The sequence below is a fragment of the Cynoglossus semilaevis genome, chromosome 4, assembly GCF_000523025.1.
Source record: "Cynoglossus semilaevis isolate Cse_v1.0 chromosome 4, Cse_v1.0, whole genome shotgun sequence".
NCBI classification, from domain to species: domain Eukaryota; kingdom Metazoa; phylum Chordata; class Actinopteri; order Pleuronectiformes; family Cynoglossidae; genus Cynoglossus; species Cynoglossus semilaevis.
The window spans coordinates 12,826,527-12,842,101 of NC_024310.1; the positions used below are offsets into that span (position 1 = coordinate 12,826,527).

Here is a 15,575-nt window from a genome sequence, read left to right on the forward strand (position 1 = left end):
TTGTACAGTTTTTTGTGGCACTGTTTCTCTGCATTAATATTTTGCTGATTGCCATCTTCTTTTTGAAGGAGGCCTTTCGCACCACCATGCGCTACATGTTGTTTGCAGCTTCACTTTTATCTGATTGTCTGTATTTAATCCTCAGTGACCTCCTGCTTATAATGTCGTTCTACCGATATCCTATACACATGTGGCTGTGCCTCATCATCTACATAGGGTCGTCAGTGACCACCTTCTTCACTCCATTCATTCTGACAGCCATGACACTGGAGCGCTACATAGCCATTTGTATGCCACTACGCCATGCAGAGCTCTGCACCACCAGGAGCGCTTTGCACTGCCTCCTCATCATCCAGGGCTGCAGCTCTGTGCCCTCCACCATTTTCCTCTCTGTTTTCTTTTCATCTGTGAAACACTCTCACGTTAGGCAGAGCAGAATCTGTGCTGTAGATAAGTTCATTCTTTACACTTGGCAGGGTCACTTAAGATCTGCCGTCTGTCAGTTTTGCTTCCTGTTAATGTGTGTCATCATCCTGGTCTCTTATGTGAAGATCATGTACGTGGCAAGACTGGCGTCAGCAGAGGACAGAACATCAACATGGCGAGGCCTGAGGACAGTGGTTCTTCATGGCTTTCAGCTGCTGTTGTGTCTTCTCCAGTTCTGGTGTCCATTCATTGAGGCTGCTGTTTTTCAAATTGATTACCGGCTGTATGTCAATGTCAGATACATGAACTACGTCACATTCATTCTTGCGCCCAGATGTCTAAGTCCTCTGATTTATGGCCTCAGGGATGAAACATTTTTTGCTGCCATTAAAAACACTGTTCGTAGTTTGTTTATGAAACCACAATGAGATGTGTCCTAGTTGAAGCTATGTACTGTCTTGCCCATTTGTTTTATGGTTTTATCTTATTCTAAATAGACTAAATAGAGACCTTGGCAGAAGTCTCTAATTTTTTTGGACTTCACTCTGATTTACTGTGAAATTTACAAATTCTATTATGAAAATCTAAATATTTTAATATATCTTTTAATAGACAAGGGATTGTGAAAACTCTGAATGTTAAATCACTTTGGATCAAGAAAGAAGGCTTCTGTAATAATTAGTAATAATAATTAACGTCATTGTTTATTTATCCCCCTAAGTTAATTTTCATTTTGCATCGTTGACCTGATATGAAGAGTTGTAACTTTACACATATCAAATACATTGTTTATTTATGTGAACTGTTTTGTAGACAGTAAGAAAATCTTTGTCTGCATTTTCTTGTGTCTTGTGTCCTGTGTCCATCCCCAGCCTTTGTGAAGATGCCTTGCTGTTCCAGCTTCTTGTCTTGGCCTTCAAATGCATATGTTTAACATCCAATATCAGATATTGCTATTGTTATTTTTTTTTAATTTTCAAATGTCTTCCACATGACAGACACCATTTTTATTTTGTAACTTTGGGATTGTATGGTCTCTGATTCTCTGACTCTGATCATCTGATCATTTTACAAGTGTAATTTAAAATTCAAAATTTTGAAAATAAAATGTTCAGAATACTTTTTGTGTGTGTGTACTCGCGCACGTGTTTGTGTGTGTGTTTTCCAGCCATGTCTATAAAAAAAGTCACCACGCCTTTCTCTTGCAGAGCTCTGGGCTCAGGGGCTTAGCTGCAGGGGTTCAAGGTGTTTGACATCAGCTGGAAGATCATTTCACATCTGTTAGTTGTTGGATCACACAACAACTCTTTAACATAGGAACATGGCAAATCACAGCTCTGCTGCTGAGGGTGGGACTTTGGAGAGGTTGGGTTACCGTGGCGTCATGGTGCAGGTTCTTTTGTTGACTTTTCTCTGCACCAACTTGTTGCTTATTGTTACCCTTTTGTCCAATAGTTGCTTTTACACCAGGACGCGCTACATACTTTTCACTGTCACACTTTTCTCTGACAGTTTAATTTTATTTATAAGCGACATTCTGTTTCTGGTCAATCGCTTCAAGATGCACATAGCCTTGTGTGTTCCAATCTACATTCTGGTGCTTGTTTACATTTTTGTTACGCCCTTGACTCTGACAGCAATGACCTTAGAGTGCTATGTGGCCATTTGCTTGCCACTGCGTCATGGAGAGCTCTGCACCACCCGCAGGACCCTGCACTGCATCCTCATCATCCACGGCCTGAGCCTGTTGCCCGTCACAGTAATTCTCAGTGTTTTCTTCATCTCAGCTCCTCCCATATACTACTCCATTCAAAGAGTCTGCTCCATGGACATGTTTGTCTTTCTCAAATGGCAGGATAATGTTAAGTTGGTTTTATATCAGGTGTATTTTCTTGCAATGGCTGCCACCATCTGTTTCTCCTTCATTAAAATCATGAAGGCAGCCAGAGCTGCTTCAAGAGAAGATAAAAAGTCAGAGAAGAAAGCACTTAGAAGAGTGTCACTGCATGGTTTTCACCTGCTCCTCTGTCTAGTCCAGCTGTGGTGCCCTTTCATAGAAACTGCCGTTCTTCATATCAGTATTACACTGTTTATTGATGTCAGAGTTTCAAATTACATTCTGTTTTATCTTTCTCCAAAGTGTTTGAATCCACTCATTTATGGCCTCTGGGATGAGAAGATTCTCCAAGCTCTGAAAAAGAAATTCCTGTCATGGAGACAAGAAAAAGAATAGGAAACAAAGTCTATAGGAGCTAGACGTTTGCAAAATGTTTAACTTGATCTTTGTTGGAGCACAGTTTGGTTTTATTACAGAAATAAATCTATCAAGGCACAAGTTGTTTTTGCTTTTAAATGAGTCACATCTCCTGAGTCACACTACAGGTTTTTGATTGAACTTACTGCATCATTGCTGGACCATTATTAATGCAAGAAGCCAATTGAGGTTGATCTTTAACAGGGTTTAATCCTCGTGTAATTCTACACCAGAACAGAAGATACCTTCTCTTAAGATAACTTACTCTTTAATATACATTTTATGCAATGTGTTTGTTCCTGTATGTTGCTGGGACAGAAAGACATGTGACTGTAGGTGGATGATTGTGTTTCATGAAGTCAGAATTATAAAATAAAATGATCATATGAGAAAGTGTGTAAAGATAAAAGTACTAACCTTTAACCTTAGTACCTTCTGAAATCTGAACAAAAAACTGCTTGGCAAAGTAAGTCATTCTATCTTATTTATTGTAATTGCTTAATAAAATTGTTTCTAAATACATCGACTGACATTTTCGTGTTTTTCTGTATTGTGCTGGAACAGGAAGACATATAATGACAGGCAGATATACAGTGTGTGTTTCACCATCAAAATACAACTAAAAAAACGTCGCAGTATGTTTGTCATTAATATGTCAAACAACAAACGTGAAGAAATTATATTATAACAAAATATATATGAATACCAGCAGAACTGCTGTTGTCTTGTCTTTTATTGACGACTGAGGTTTGATAGACTCTGATGATGTTGATTCTGTATAAGTTGGTCTAAAGCATATGTGTAAAACTCAAGGCCCCGGGGCCAAATGACCTATGGACTGGTACTGGTCTGCGGCCTGGAGGTTGGGGACCCCTGATCTATACAGTCTTCCATTTACATTTCCTTCAAGGGAAACTGTATCGTTGATGTGGCCCCCGGTGAAAATGAGTTGGACACCGCTGGTCTAAAGACTGTGGTTAAACAATCTGCCGTCTTTACTCGCACTGACTGAAACACCTACGTATATTTTTTACACTAATTTTGACATATATTTACCGATGTTTTGTAATATTTCAGATTATCTTTAACTTTTGATCATTTGTGAAAAATGTTATACTCCCAACTACACTTATTTGAAAGTTATGTTGAGTTTTTTTCCCACATTCATTTTTTTTTCAACAAATAATAAAAACAAATCAGCAGCCACTTCTTTTAGAATCAAACTTGTAGAATCAAATATAATACCTATTTTCTTGATCAACATTTTTTTCTTAATTAAAACTATTTTTGTTTGATTTTAGCCTCATGAAATGGCAGTCATATTTTAACTTTTAGTAATTTTCCCTGTTTTTAATGTATTTTATTCTGTATGATGATTGAGGAGCATTCACAGCTCCAGTCAGAATTGTTGAACAAAACGACAGAAGATGTCACAATACATTTGAATTGTTGAACAAAACGACAGAAGATGCCACAATACATTTTGTGTGCATGTGTGCGTGTGTGCATGTGTGTGCGCGCGTACGTGTTTGTGTGTGTGTTTTCCAGCCATGTCTATAAAAAAAGTCACCACGCCTTTCTCTTGCAGAGCTCTGGGCTCAGGGGCTTAGCTGCAGGGGTTCAAGGTGTTTGACATCAGCTGGAAGATCATTTCACATCTGTTAGTTGTTGGATCACACAACAACTCTTTAACATAGGAACATGGCAAATCACAGCTCTGCTGCTGAGGGTGGGACTTTGGAGAGGTTGGGTTACCGTGGCGTCATGGTGCAGGTTCTTTTGTTGACTTTTCTCTGCACCAACTTGTTGCTTATTGTTACCCTTTTGTCCAATAGTTGCTTTTACACCAGGACGCGCTACATACTTTTCACTGTCACACTTTTCTCTGACAGTTTAATTTTATTTATAAGCGACATTCTGTTTCTGGTCAATCGCTTCAAGATGCACATAGCCTTGTGTGTTCCAATCTACATTCTGGTGCTTGTTTACATTTTTGTTACGCCCTTGACTCTGACAGCAATGACCTTAGAGTGCTATGTGGCCATTTGCTTGCCACTGCGTCATGGAGAGCTCTGCACCACCCGCAGGACCCTGCACTGCATCCTCATCATCCACGGCCTGAGCCTGTTGCCCGTCACAGTAATTCTCAGTGTTTTCTTCATCTCAGCTCCTCCCATATACTACTCCATTCAAAGAGTCTGCTCCATGGACATGTTTGTCTTTCTCAAATGGCAGGATAATGTTAAGTTGGTTTTATATCAGGTGTATTTTCTTGCAATGGCTGCCACCATCTGTTTCTCCTTCATTAAAATCATGAAGGCAGCCAGAGCTGCTTCAAGAGAAGATAAAAAGTCAGAGAAGAAAGCACTTAGAAGAGTGTCACTGCATGGTTTTCACCTGCTCCTCTGTCTAGTCCAGCTGTGGTGCCCTTTCATAGAAACTGCCGTTCTTCATATCAGTATTACACTGTTTATTGATGTCAGAGTTTCAAATTACATTCTGTTTTATCTTTCTCCAAAGTGTTTGAATCCACTCATTTATGGCCTCTGGGATGAGAAGATTCTCCAAGCTCTGAAAAAGAAATTCCTGTCATGGAGACAAGAAAAAGAATAGGAAACAAAGTCTATAGGAGCTAGACGTTTGCAAAATGTTTAACTTGATCTTTGTTGGAGCACAGTTTGGTTTTATTACAGAAATAAATCTATCAAGGCAAAAGTTGTTTTTGCTTTTAAATGAGTCACATCTCCTGAGTCACACTACAGGTTTTTGATTGAACTTACTGCATCATTGCTGGACCATTATTAATGCAAGAAGCCAATTGAGGTTGATCTTTAACAGGGTTTAATCCTCGTGTAATTCTATACCAGAACAGAAGATACCTTCACCATAAAAATGAAAGTTAAATGAAATCTAGATAAATCTGTTTACAATAAAAAAATGTACGGTATTTCAAGATATTTTAGAATGGGATAAGCTTCTTTTGCACTGCATCATCTGTAGTATAATAACACTCTATTGTACTTGACTTTGATAATCTGTCATCTGCCAGTTACAATGACCACTATAAACAAAATCAGATAAATAATAATTTATTTTTTCACTATCATAATTTTACAACTGAACAGTCACAATCATTTTTTTGGCTTTACAACACGTTCCTAAAATAGATTTTTTTAAATGTACGATTACATTCTTCAGTAATGAAATAAATACAGCTCCACAGTTTGTGTTAGTAAGTTGCTGTGGTAGTAGTGGTAGTAACCAATCATAACATTATTACTCTAATTCAGTTTAGGTTTTTATTATTATTCTTCTTATTTTAGTCCTCCCTCAGATAAGCTTCGTGCACTTCGTGCTCCTCACTAGAGAAGGCAGCATATTCAGCCATTCTCTGGATCTCCTCCACTTTGGTCTCAGCCAGCTTCCTGTTGACATCTGTTGAGAGTTTCTGGGCCTCCTCCACTTGGGCCTGGGCCACCTGAATGTTTGTTCTTAGTGTGATGGATGCCTGTTCGGCTCCTGCAGACACAGATACAATCATGAGTTTTGTGCAGTTGAGTAAAAGTAAAGTAAAAAAAAAGGACAATTTACAAGGAATAAGAGTTGTTTGTGGGTGCAAGGTAGGACACATACTCTACGTGTGGTTATATTTCCATTTCTCTATGTATTTAAATCCCAGTACTAGACTGAGTACCAGCTGTGCCTTACAGATTAGCCACCCATGCTCCCCGATGGTGTACAAATGCTCACCTGAGGTAATTGCCACCTCTGTTGCTACCTTGCACATGTTCAGGGCACTGATCCAGGACGACTCCAAATGCTTACATTCATCCAGTCTGTCACTGATCTGACAAAATAAAGCAAGCACTAAATGTAGTGGTGTAATTAAAGAATTTGAGTGAATTGTTATGGTCAACACAAACTAACCTCTGTACGCAGACTGTTGATGGCCTGCTGGAGTGAATCCTGTTCAGCAAGGCTCAGTTTTCCCAGTGACACTAAGTACTGCCTTTGTAGAGCGATGCGGGTGTGAACAGTCTGTTAACACACAGATGTGAACAGTTGTTATACAACATATACCAGTTCTACTTGGATTGACATATATTAGCACCAGCAGCTTTCTTCAGCAGAACAGAGCTAATCGCTGTTAAGCTAGCCTTCATATTAGCCACTCAGAACAGGACAAGAAGAAAAACAAAACTAGTATTGTGTATGTTTCTTGAAATTACTAAGAGACAGTTGTACTCCAACCGCAGGTTACATTCTTATCGTGTCCTGAATGTTAGCAATCGTTTTTCAAGCTATTTTGAAATGCTTATTATTATTTATATCTAGTCCAAGTCAAACTTTTCCTGGACTAACTTCAGTTATGTTCTTGTTCTTATCCTTACTACCTCTACCTACCAGACTAAGTTGTGGTTTTACAGATTGTTAAAACATAGTTATTTCTGGCCATATTTGGAGTTATGCTTTATTTCTATTTCTATGTTAAACCATTTCCATTTGAACACATGCTACTGTATATTAGCATGTGCTGTAGCCTAGCCAAGGTTAGCTATTTTCAACTGACATTTACTCCACTGAGTTTTGTTGTTTCTAATCAATAATTCAATTTGATGTGTATTTTATAAGCTGTAAAAAATGTTTCTGAACATTTTATTGTAAATTCAGTAAGTTTGGGAATTTGGGGTGTTTTTTAATTATATTTTAGTAAACCATATTTACAGTGCTATTTTATCAATGTCTGTTGTTTTTAGGTGACTTTGAACATTTAGCAATAGTAAAGATAACAGTCTCATCTACGTTCATTACCTTTGAGTAGTCTGTCAGAGCATCTACAAGAGCCAGTGAAGTCTGGGAGAGAAGCGTACTGGAACTGTCTGTGACCACCGAGGCTGCTCTTTTGATCAAAGAGTTGTGAGACAGGTTTTCCACCTGCTAGGAACAAAGATTAAACTCAGTTTTACCCAAACTGGAAGGGAAAGATAAAGAACATGTGTGTTCTGGATTACAGTTTAGTAATTCTTAAACATCATATACCCGACAAGAATTTCACACCTGAGTAAACGGAACAGCATGAAGTCCGTGGGCAACACCAAAGGACGCCTTGCTCGTGTCTTCTCGAGATGTCGTGCTGCGAAACGGGAAATACTCCACAATGCTGCAGATCAAAAAGGTTCAAGTGAATCAGTGTAGTTTCAGCCGTGGTGTAATGGCTTTTTAGTTTACTGGTGGAAGGTGTTAAATTCTGAGAGTGTAGCAACTGACCTTGGGTTGTGGATTCTGGCTGCTCCCCTCCTGTGGAAGCTCTTGCTGGCTCTCAGCACAGAGACATCTGAATGATGCTGCAGAAATCCTCCAACTGCACGGCCGGCACACACCGAGCACTGACGAATGGCTTGCATTGTGTAAAAATAAAAAGTCAAGGTTGCTGTCTGCAGCTTTTAATGTCTGGTCTAACAGTCTCACAGTTTAGTCTACTCTCTGCTGGTTTTCCTGTCAAACCGTCTGTGGTGCAGGGTATTTGTAAGGTCTGAGCCCCACTTAATTGCGTAAAAAATATTGATCTGTTGACTCTGTCTGCAAATGTGCGTATTAGGTCTTATCTGCAAATGTTCACAGAGACACGATACGTGCAGGTTCAAGCCTGATTTTTGTTTCAACATCCCATGTTTCAGGACAAAAAACACTGATTATTATGTATAATGTGTTTCATTTAACATTTATGCGTTTATCAGACGCTTTTATCCAAAATGAGGCATGGGAGAAGGAATTAAAAATCAAGCTACATTGAGAAACTCCTGAAATGAGACTGCTATTTGGTAAAGTGGGACTTCTTAGCAAGGGTGGAGATAAGTTCAGGAGAAGGGAAGTACAGGGAAGTGCTAAGGCAGGAGGTACTCTCCGAATAGTTGGGTCTTCAAGAGCTTTTTGAAAACAGCCAGGGATGCCCCTGTTCTGGTGGTGCCCCTTCCACCGGCGAGGAACGGTCTGTGAGAAGAGCCTGGATTGTCTTTCACGACCTGTGTGTTGTTAGTGTCCCTCACCTCGTTCCCTCTGTGATATCCTGGGTTATGCAATTCTTTTCATATTATTATTTTGTGTCACCCTGCCTAGTTCATGACCATTGATTTAGTTTGGTAAATCCAGTAGGATGCAGTTTGTCAAACTGTTCACCTGAGTTTGACCCTGTTGCTTTTGAACCCTACCATTGTGCCTAACTGTGGTAAATGGCCCTCACTTATATGCAGAATGGGGCAATCGTCCGCCCCTTCACCTCTCCATGCTGGGTGCCCTTTAGATTGTGGGGCATTAGAAGCCAGTCCTGGTAGTGAGTCGGAGGTGGCAAGGACAGAGTCCATGCAGCATAGAGACAGACTTTCAAAGTAAGTCACAGTCAGTTTACAGTGTCTAATAAACCTAATTCTGTGTTTCCATGTTTTGTGATTGTGGAAGGAAACTACTGTGTCTGGAGAAAACCCATTTAGCCTTCATACTGTAACGAGGGTTGTTGCAGAAAGGGGGGATTGAGGTTTGGTGAAACACACCCTATTCAAAGGGGGGCTGAATGTAAAGTCACAAGGTTGGAGGTGAGAATGGGGGGTGGGACCATAGCTATGGACTAATAGTTTCACCTGAGCGACACTTTTGGCTGAGTGTCCTTTGAAATGAAACTGTGCTCTTGTTTTTAGGGAGAGGGTTGAATTTTTTGGGGAGAGAACTCAGGACGACGTTATAGGTGGATGAAAGGTTGTGTCTCAAACTACCTCCTCTATCTTTTATGTGAAAGTTGGCCTCTATCCTTCCAGTCCAATATAAAACTAAAATTTTGCCTGAAGTGATTTTCAAACATCGGCTCCCGGAGGTCTGAAATGGTTGCAATATGCAGGCTGCATCAAATAATAAGTTAGTACCTATTTAGGACATAGCTGGTTCTTTATCTCGGTCTTACTTGGGTCAGGTAATTTAGAAGGGCCTCTGGTATCTAGAATGGGGTTGTCTAATCTCAAAGTGTCCTCTCTTCTGTCCATGTTTTTCTGTGTCTGGGCCCCAATGTTTAGGGATATAGACATAAAGAGTTATGGCTTATGGTTTACACGAGTATCAGCAAAATGTTCCAGGAACAAAGAGCTTTGGTAACTCTATGTGGAATACTTGTTTTTGCTCAGCCTCATAGAGCTGCTGGCTGATGTCTTCTTTTTGGCACTTTCATTATTACAAATCTGATTTAACATTCACTTTATCTTTATTGTATATCATACTGTACCCAATCCACAGCGGCCAATAAAAATCTCCAACAGCACTGGTTCTGTAGGATAGCCTAAAAAATACCATATTTACAGAAGTGACATCAGCTGGGCTGAGCGTGCGCAAACTTTGTTTTCGACACACTTTGGTCCAATCCCCTGCGACTGTTTTTACTGACGCAAGACCTGCGTAAAAATGCCCTGACGAGCCCCCTGCTGCCTCCTCTCTGCAAAGTCAATTTGTTTGCTAAACAAATGAAAACTTCAGGTTGCACAATAATACCCAGGAGCTTGACGTTAATAATCAGCTAGTCTGTTAATTAGTAAACAGAGGGATATGTACGGCACTGGTGGACTAATTGTGCTCTGGAGAAATGACTTAACTCTCTGACAGCCCCAATCCTGTACACCTGAGACGTTCTAATACACACACACACACACACACACACACACACTTTCTACTAAACTATCAACAACTGGTAATAGACTCGGTAATGTTGTGGACACTCCCAGTCATAAAAACTTTGCAGTTAAAACTTTAGCTACACTTCTATCATAAACTGCATTGACTTTATGTGACAGTTTTGAGCTACATTACACTCCCAGGACCGAGGAAAAAATTAAAAAGAAACAAAAAAGGAACTTGTACATGCTTTGAATTGATCTATTGATTGTTAACAATATTAAAGATCCCTCCATGGGAAAAGCCATAGGTCTTATAAGCACAGTGTTTTCACATTGTTTCTACATGACAACCTAGGAGTAAAGTGTCCCTTTAACACAGAACAATTTGCTTCAGAATACATAGCTGTCCAGTTGGACTTTATAGACAGTGACTTTTTTACATATAAGGCAGATCAGCTCACCTAATCCTCCAATTTGGCCCACAACTGCATCCTGAAATAAACATTAAACGATGTTGTTAGACAAAAATGTGATTTTTATTTAATCTTATTTGAGTTTCAGGCCCAAAGGTGACTTATCCAGAAAAACTCTGGCCCTCTGACAAATATAGTTAGTGACCCTTGATCTAAGGCAGTGGTTCTCAAACCTTTATACCACCATGATGATCAACATTAGAATATAGCAGTGAGGCCTTCACTGTTAGTCTCCACCACAGGAGACAGGTTTATAAGGTGTTTATGTTTAAATGTTGTATTAATTGTGCATGGTATGTTTCAGATGTATTCAATTGAAAACGTAAATGTGAAAATGTGAATTTCCCCCCACGTACTACTAGAGGGCATTCATGTACCACTGGTGGTACGCTTACCACAGTTTGAGAACCACTGATCTAAGGTATTGACTAAAGATCTAATCTCTAATCCAGACAGACCATCACAGATTAGAAAACAAAGCCTGGTCTCCTTATTCTTAAGGACTGTCTTGTACTGCAAGTCAGAATTTGAGGAAAATCTTGGATCTACTCAGTGTCAACAGGCCAGTAGTGGTGGGGGCCCATTGTAAGAGAGTTACATGCAACATGTCTCAGGACGCAGGTCTGAAGTGGCCTGAAACTCCCCTAATCTGGCATAAGATGTCAATAGGCTCAGTAACATTCTTCTTTTCATGGCTCGGTCAGTTACCTGGCTGGTAAGGACTGGCTGGATTATTACCTCTGACCTCTTCTATATGACTGTGACAGTAAGTAGTGTCAGCGTTTGGTCCTAAAGTGCTGCCACTCCAGAATATAGTGAAAAACATATAGCCTAATGATGACAGCATAAAAAAAGGACGTCTCCTGAGGAATCCTGTTCAAACTGAATCTGACTGAGGCTAAACACTGAGAGACAAGGGGACAGAATGTCCCCAAAGTCTTCAGCATAGACACAGTTTATATTTATTAGAGCAGAGTCAGGCTTTACTGACTGACGATCATCATCGCTGGTGAGTCACATATGTCGTGCAGTTCCTTACTGCAAATACTCTTGTTGGCTTTTGATCGCATTGGCTGCAGTCTGGATAATTATCCAGTTTTAATGTTTTAGTCTGAGGTTTTCTTACATTTACTAATACATCACTTTTTTATTTTTTAAATTTTAAATTTAGCTTTTAAATCTATTTGATACATTTTTGTATTCAATTTGTTTACAATTTTAATTAAAAAAACTTTATTGGTCTTTATTGATTTTTGTTCATTTGAATATTAACAATATGATTAAATATTAATTCATCAATTAGTGTTGGAGCCAAATGAAAAATATATTATTATATATAATATATAATTATAAATATTATTTTTGCTAAAGAAAAATAGATTTTAAACAAAATCCACCTCATATAAATTTGAGATCATGTCCAGATCCTCAGAACATTATTATGACAAATCCTCAGGAGTGTGGGTCAGAGTCAGGTTTGTTTTCAAACCAAAGTCTCTTATTGTAGGAAAGTTAAATAAATTTGTTTTTAACCTTATTTTTGCCAATGTTCTCCGGACAACTTTGATGTGTTTCAATTCACAGTTCAGGCATTTTGTAAAGCACAAGATAGTAAGTATGATGCAAAGTTAAAAATGTACAAAAGAGAGAAAGAAAATAAAATGTTTTACCTCTATCAACTTGACTCAAAGGTTATTTTTAACAACTTTAAAATATTAAGGAAAAATAAGTAAAGTCTAAATTAAAAATGCAATTATTATGTATTACAGACTTTTACCTGTGTTTACCCTTATGATCATTAAAAAACACAGTAGATACATTTTTCTGAGGTTTAGATAGAACTGCAATAAATGTCACTGTGATTGTACAAGTACTGCACAAGTTTTCGCAATCTATGCCTAGGAAGATGAAACAAAAGAAACAATAGACAACAACAAACAGATGAAACAACAGATTCATGTTTTAATTTTAGATTTAGATTTTCTTCAGTGTAATCTATGCCTAGGAAGATGAAACAAAAAGATTCATGTTTAAATTTTAGATTTAGATTTTCCTCAGTGTTTTTTTTTTACCAATTCTGTAAATCTTTTTTTCTCAGATGTCTTGAAAAATTTGTCTGTTTTTTTCTCAGATGTCTTGAAAAATTTGAACCACACATGTCTGTATTGATCTGCAATGTTTTTGCTCTTTTTCCATGTGCATTAGGACAGGACACTGATGATCAGTGTCCTTTCTTTTTGAGCTATTTTGTGAGAACTCGCATTGCAGGAATATTATCGCCACCTGCTGTTTTTCAAAGACACTTCAATTAACTGTAGATAGCTCTTTATTTCCTTTGAATTTCCAATAACATGAAGAAAAATACGATCAGAAATTTGTACTCAAAATATTTGTAGTTTTCACATTGATTTTGGTCAAATGTAGATTTAGTAGTTTAGTGTTTCACGTCCAGGCACTTGTACATGGCTGTGACTTGTACATGACTTTACACTTAAATTTGCAAACCGAAGAAGACAAAAAATAAAATGTAAAATGTGTAAGTGATTAAATGTGGGCAGAATGTATGTGTGAGGGCCTCTTAAGTATTTAAAAACCATGAAATAGTAAATTGTGTTCATATTTCTACATTAATAGGTGTGTTCCACAACGATGTCAAATATGCAGAACCTGACTGAACTTTCCATCACCAACAACACATCCAACAAAAGCCTGTCTGTGATCATCAAGGTGTGCGTGGTCATCCCTTTCTTCTGTGTCTTCCTGTTCTGCATCGCCATCATGCTGCACATCTTTGCCTCCCACAGGCACTACCTGGACACGTCGCGCTACATACTATTTGCCTACATGCTGGTCAATGACGCCCTGCAACTCTTGTCCTCTGTGTTGCTGTTTCTTTTTGTCATGGGCCAGGTGAGATTAGCCATCGTGTACTGCATCCCTCTGCTCTTCATTTCCACAGCCACCTTCCAAAACACACCCTTGATCCTGGCCACGATGGCGCTGGAGCGTTACATTGCCATTTTCTATCCTCTGCGGCCTCCACCAGCCTGGAGATCTGATCGAATCTGGATCATAATTGTTTCCCTTTGGTCCATTAGCTGTTTGTTCCCCATTATTGACTTCTCCATTGGGGAACGTGATCCTTCAATTGACGTCCTATCCACTCCAGTACTTTGCAAAACCATCGTTGTTAACCCCAGCCCCCTCCAAACTCTGTTCAAAGCTGCTGTTAGTGTGCTTTTCTTTGCAGTGGTCGCTGTTGTCATCCTCTTCACATATGTCAGGATCCTATTGGAAACAAGGAAGCTGAGACAGGACAGACTGTCCGTCGGCAAAGCCATGCACACAGTGCTGCTGCATGCCTTTCAGTTGTTGCTGTGCATGTTGGCCTTCACCCACCCCATCACAGAGACACTCATAGTGCTGCACACAAAGTGGCAACCAGAGGACATTGCCTTCTTCAATTATTTTTGCTTCATCCTTATACCACGATTCCTCAGCCCACTCATATACGGCTTTAGAGATCAGTGTCTTAGGGCACACATTGGCACAAAGTTCCTCTGCTGCTCAAGGAAAACAAAACCAATTTTCTAAGGGTTTGCCTGTGAAGTTAAACATTTCTTACACGTCACCTGCTGATGGAGTGTACATTGGTCCTTAGCAATGCACTCACAATTTTCAAATCTAGTCTAATTTAGAAAAATGTATATATTTAATTTTTACTGACCTCTGAGTTCATATGTCACTATTTTATCCCAGACTGTGAGCTGTCAGTAATGATTAAGCTCTGGTTAAAGTTGTTATAACTAAAAATGCTGAGAAGCACAGCAGTCATCTTAAACACCAAAGCAAATTATAAACATATCAATAACATCTAACAAACATGTAGGTTTAGGTAAGCAAAAATGGTTGGTGAACTCTCATAGTACTAGTTAACATCATTCAGGTTTAATTTAGAGTCCTCAAAAATGCAGACAATTACAATTCATTTTTAATATGTTTCATGTAGGACAAACCTGATTTTTGTCTGTGTCCCTAAATAGAAGAGGATATTCTGTTTATTCTGTTAATTTTATGGTCTAATAAACCTTTAGTGGTATGCCTCAATTAAGAACATATTCACTCTACAATCAGTCATTAACTTTTCCTTTTTAATATACCTACATGTCATCAACATACTTCACACCTATCTCTGGTGCAACAACCACCGTCGTAACTAAATATTAGCCTAGACGTTGATACATCAGACGTATTACAGGCCGCAGAAGTATGGGTGTTTTAATCGGAAAATAGAATTTCCCAGCATGCAACGGATACGTATCACTGTATTATTACGATAAAATAAAGATCAGTGTGGATTAAACTAAGCAACTTCTTGTCAATTTACATATGCTGTTACCGCTAGCATTTGGACTTAATTATAATTTTTTTTTAAACCATGACCAAAATGGTTAAAGTATTAGCAATACTATAAATACTGTTGGTTCAGCCTTACGTACTTCCGTGGGAGGAAGCTCATTGTAGAGGTCACGTGCCGAGTACTTGTTACTCCACCAATCACCTTGGGGAAGGTCTGAGACAAGAGCCAATAGTTGCCCTAGCAGGGTAGCGTCTGACAGAGGCGAGCGGCTAACTAGCAACATGGTTGTACGTGAACGGATTGAACAGGAGATGTCGCTGTGGCCAATTAACTGACCATTGCGACGGATGTGACGTTCACCACATTGGAATGTGTCGCGGCTGGCAAATGAGCACGATGTATGAGATGGT

At 39.0% G+C, this 15,575-nt stretch overlaps 4 protein-coding genes across 6 annotated transcripts in view; 3 read left to right on the plus strand and 1 right to left on the minus strand.

The window, feature by feature from the left end:
- Window positions 1–15,473, plus strand: part of or95a1 (odorant receptor, family 95, subfamily A, member 1) — a 28,911-nt gene extending 13,438 nt beyond the window's left edge. The window contains exons 1-2 of one of the 2 annotated variants that reach the window (XM_025055086.1): window positions 8,320–9,066; window positions 13,440–15,473. In XM_025055086.1, the coding sequence (XP_024910854.1) occupies window positions 13,455–14,399 (945 nt within the window). In that variant the 5' untranslated portion in view covers window positions 8,320–9,066; window positions 13,440–13,454 and the 3' untranslated portion in view covers window positions 14,400–15,473. Of the gene's footprint in view, window positions 1–8,319; window positions 9,067–13,439 lie in introns of those variants that run through there. The other variant, XM_008309289.3, reaches the window with a different exon arrangement.
- LOC107988512 (nociceptin receptor-like) lies at window positions 868–2,923 on the plus strand. Its single transcript, XM_017032212.2, has one exon. The coding sequence runs from the start codon at window positions 1,748–1,750 to the stop codon at window positions 2,657–2,659; it is 912 nt and encodes a 303-aa protein (XP_016887701.1). The 5' UTR covers window positions 868–1,747; the 3' UTR covers window positions 2,660–2,923.
- On the plus strand, window positions 4,197–5,506 carry LOC107988511 (nociceptin receptor-like). Its single transcript, XM_017032211.2, has one exon. It carries the CDS (start codon window positions 4,382–4,384, stop codon window positions 5,291–5,293), a length of 912 nt encoding a protein of 303 aa, XP_016887700.1. The 5' UTR covers window positions 4,197–4,381; the 3' UTR covers window positions 5,294–5,506.
- Window positions 5,754–8,187, minus strand: diabloa (diablo, IAP-binding mitochondrial protein a). Of its 2 annotated transcripts, none has more exons than XM_008309281.2 (6): window positions 7,949–8,187; window positions 7,739–7,841; window positions 7,493–7,618; window positions 6,608–6,718; window positions 6,431–6,527; window positions 5,754–6,199 (listed from the first exon to the last, which is right to left on the minus strand). In XM_008309281.2, exons 1-6 carry the CDS (start codon window positions 8,083–8,085, stop codon window positions 6,000–6,002), a joined length of 774 nt encoding a protein of 257 aa, XP_008307503.1. In that variant the 5' UTR covers window positions 8,086–8,187; the 3' UTR covers window positions 5,754–5,999. The 2 variants fall into 2 exon arrangements, with proteins under 2 accessions (XP_008307503.1, XP_016887702.1); XM_017032213.2 differs by having other exon boundaries at window positions 7,493–7,615; window positions 7,949–8,186.
- Window positions 15,474–15,575: the final 102 nt, after the last annotated feature.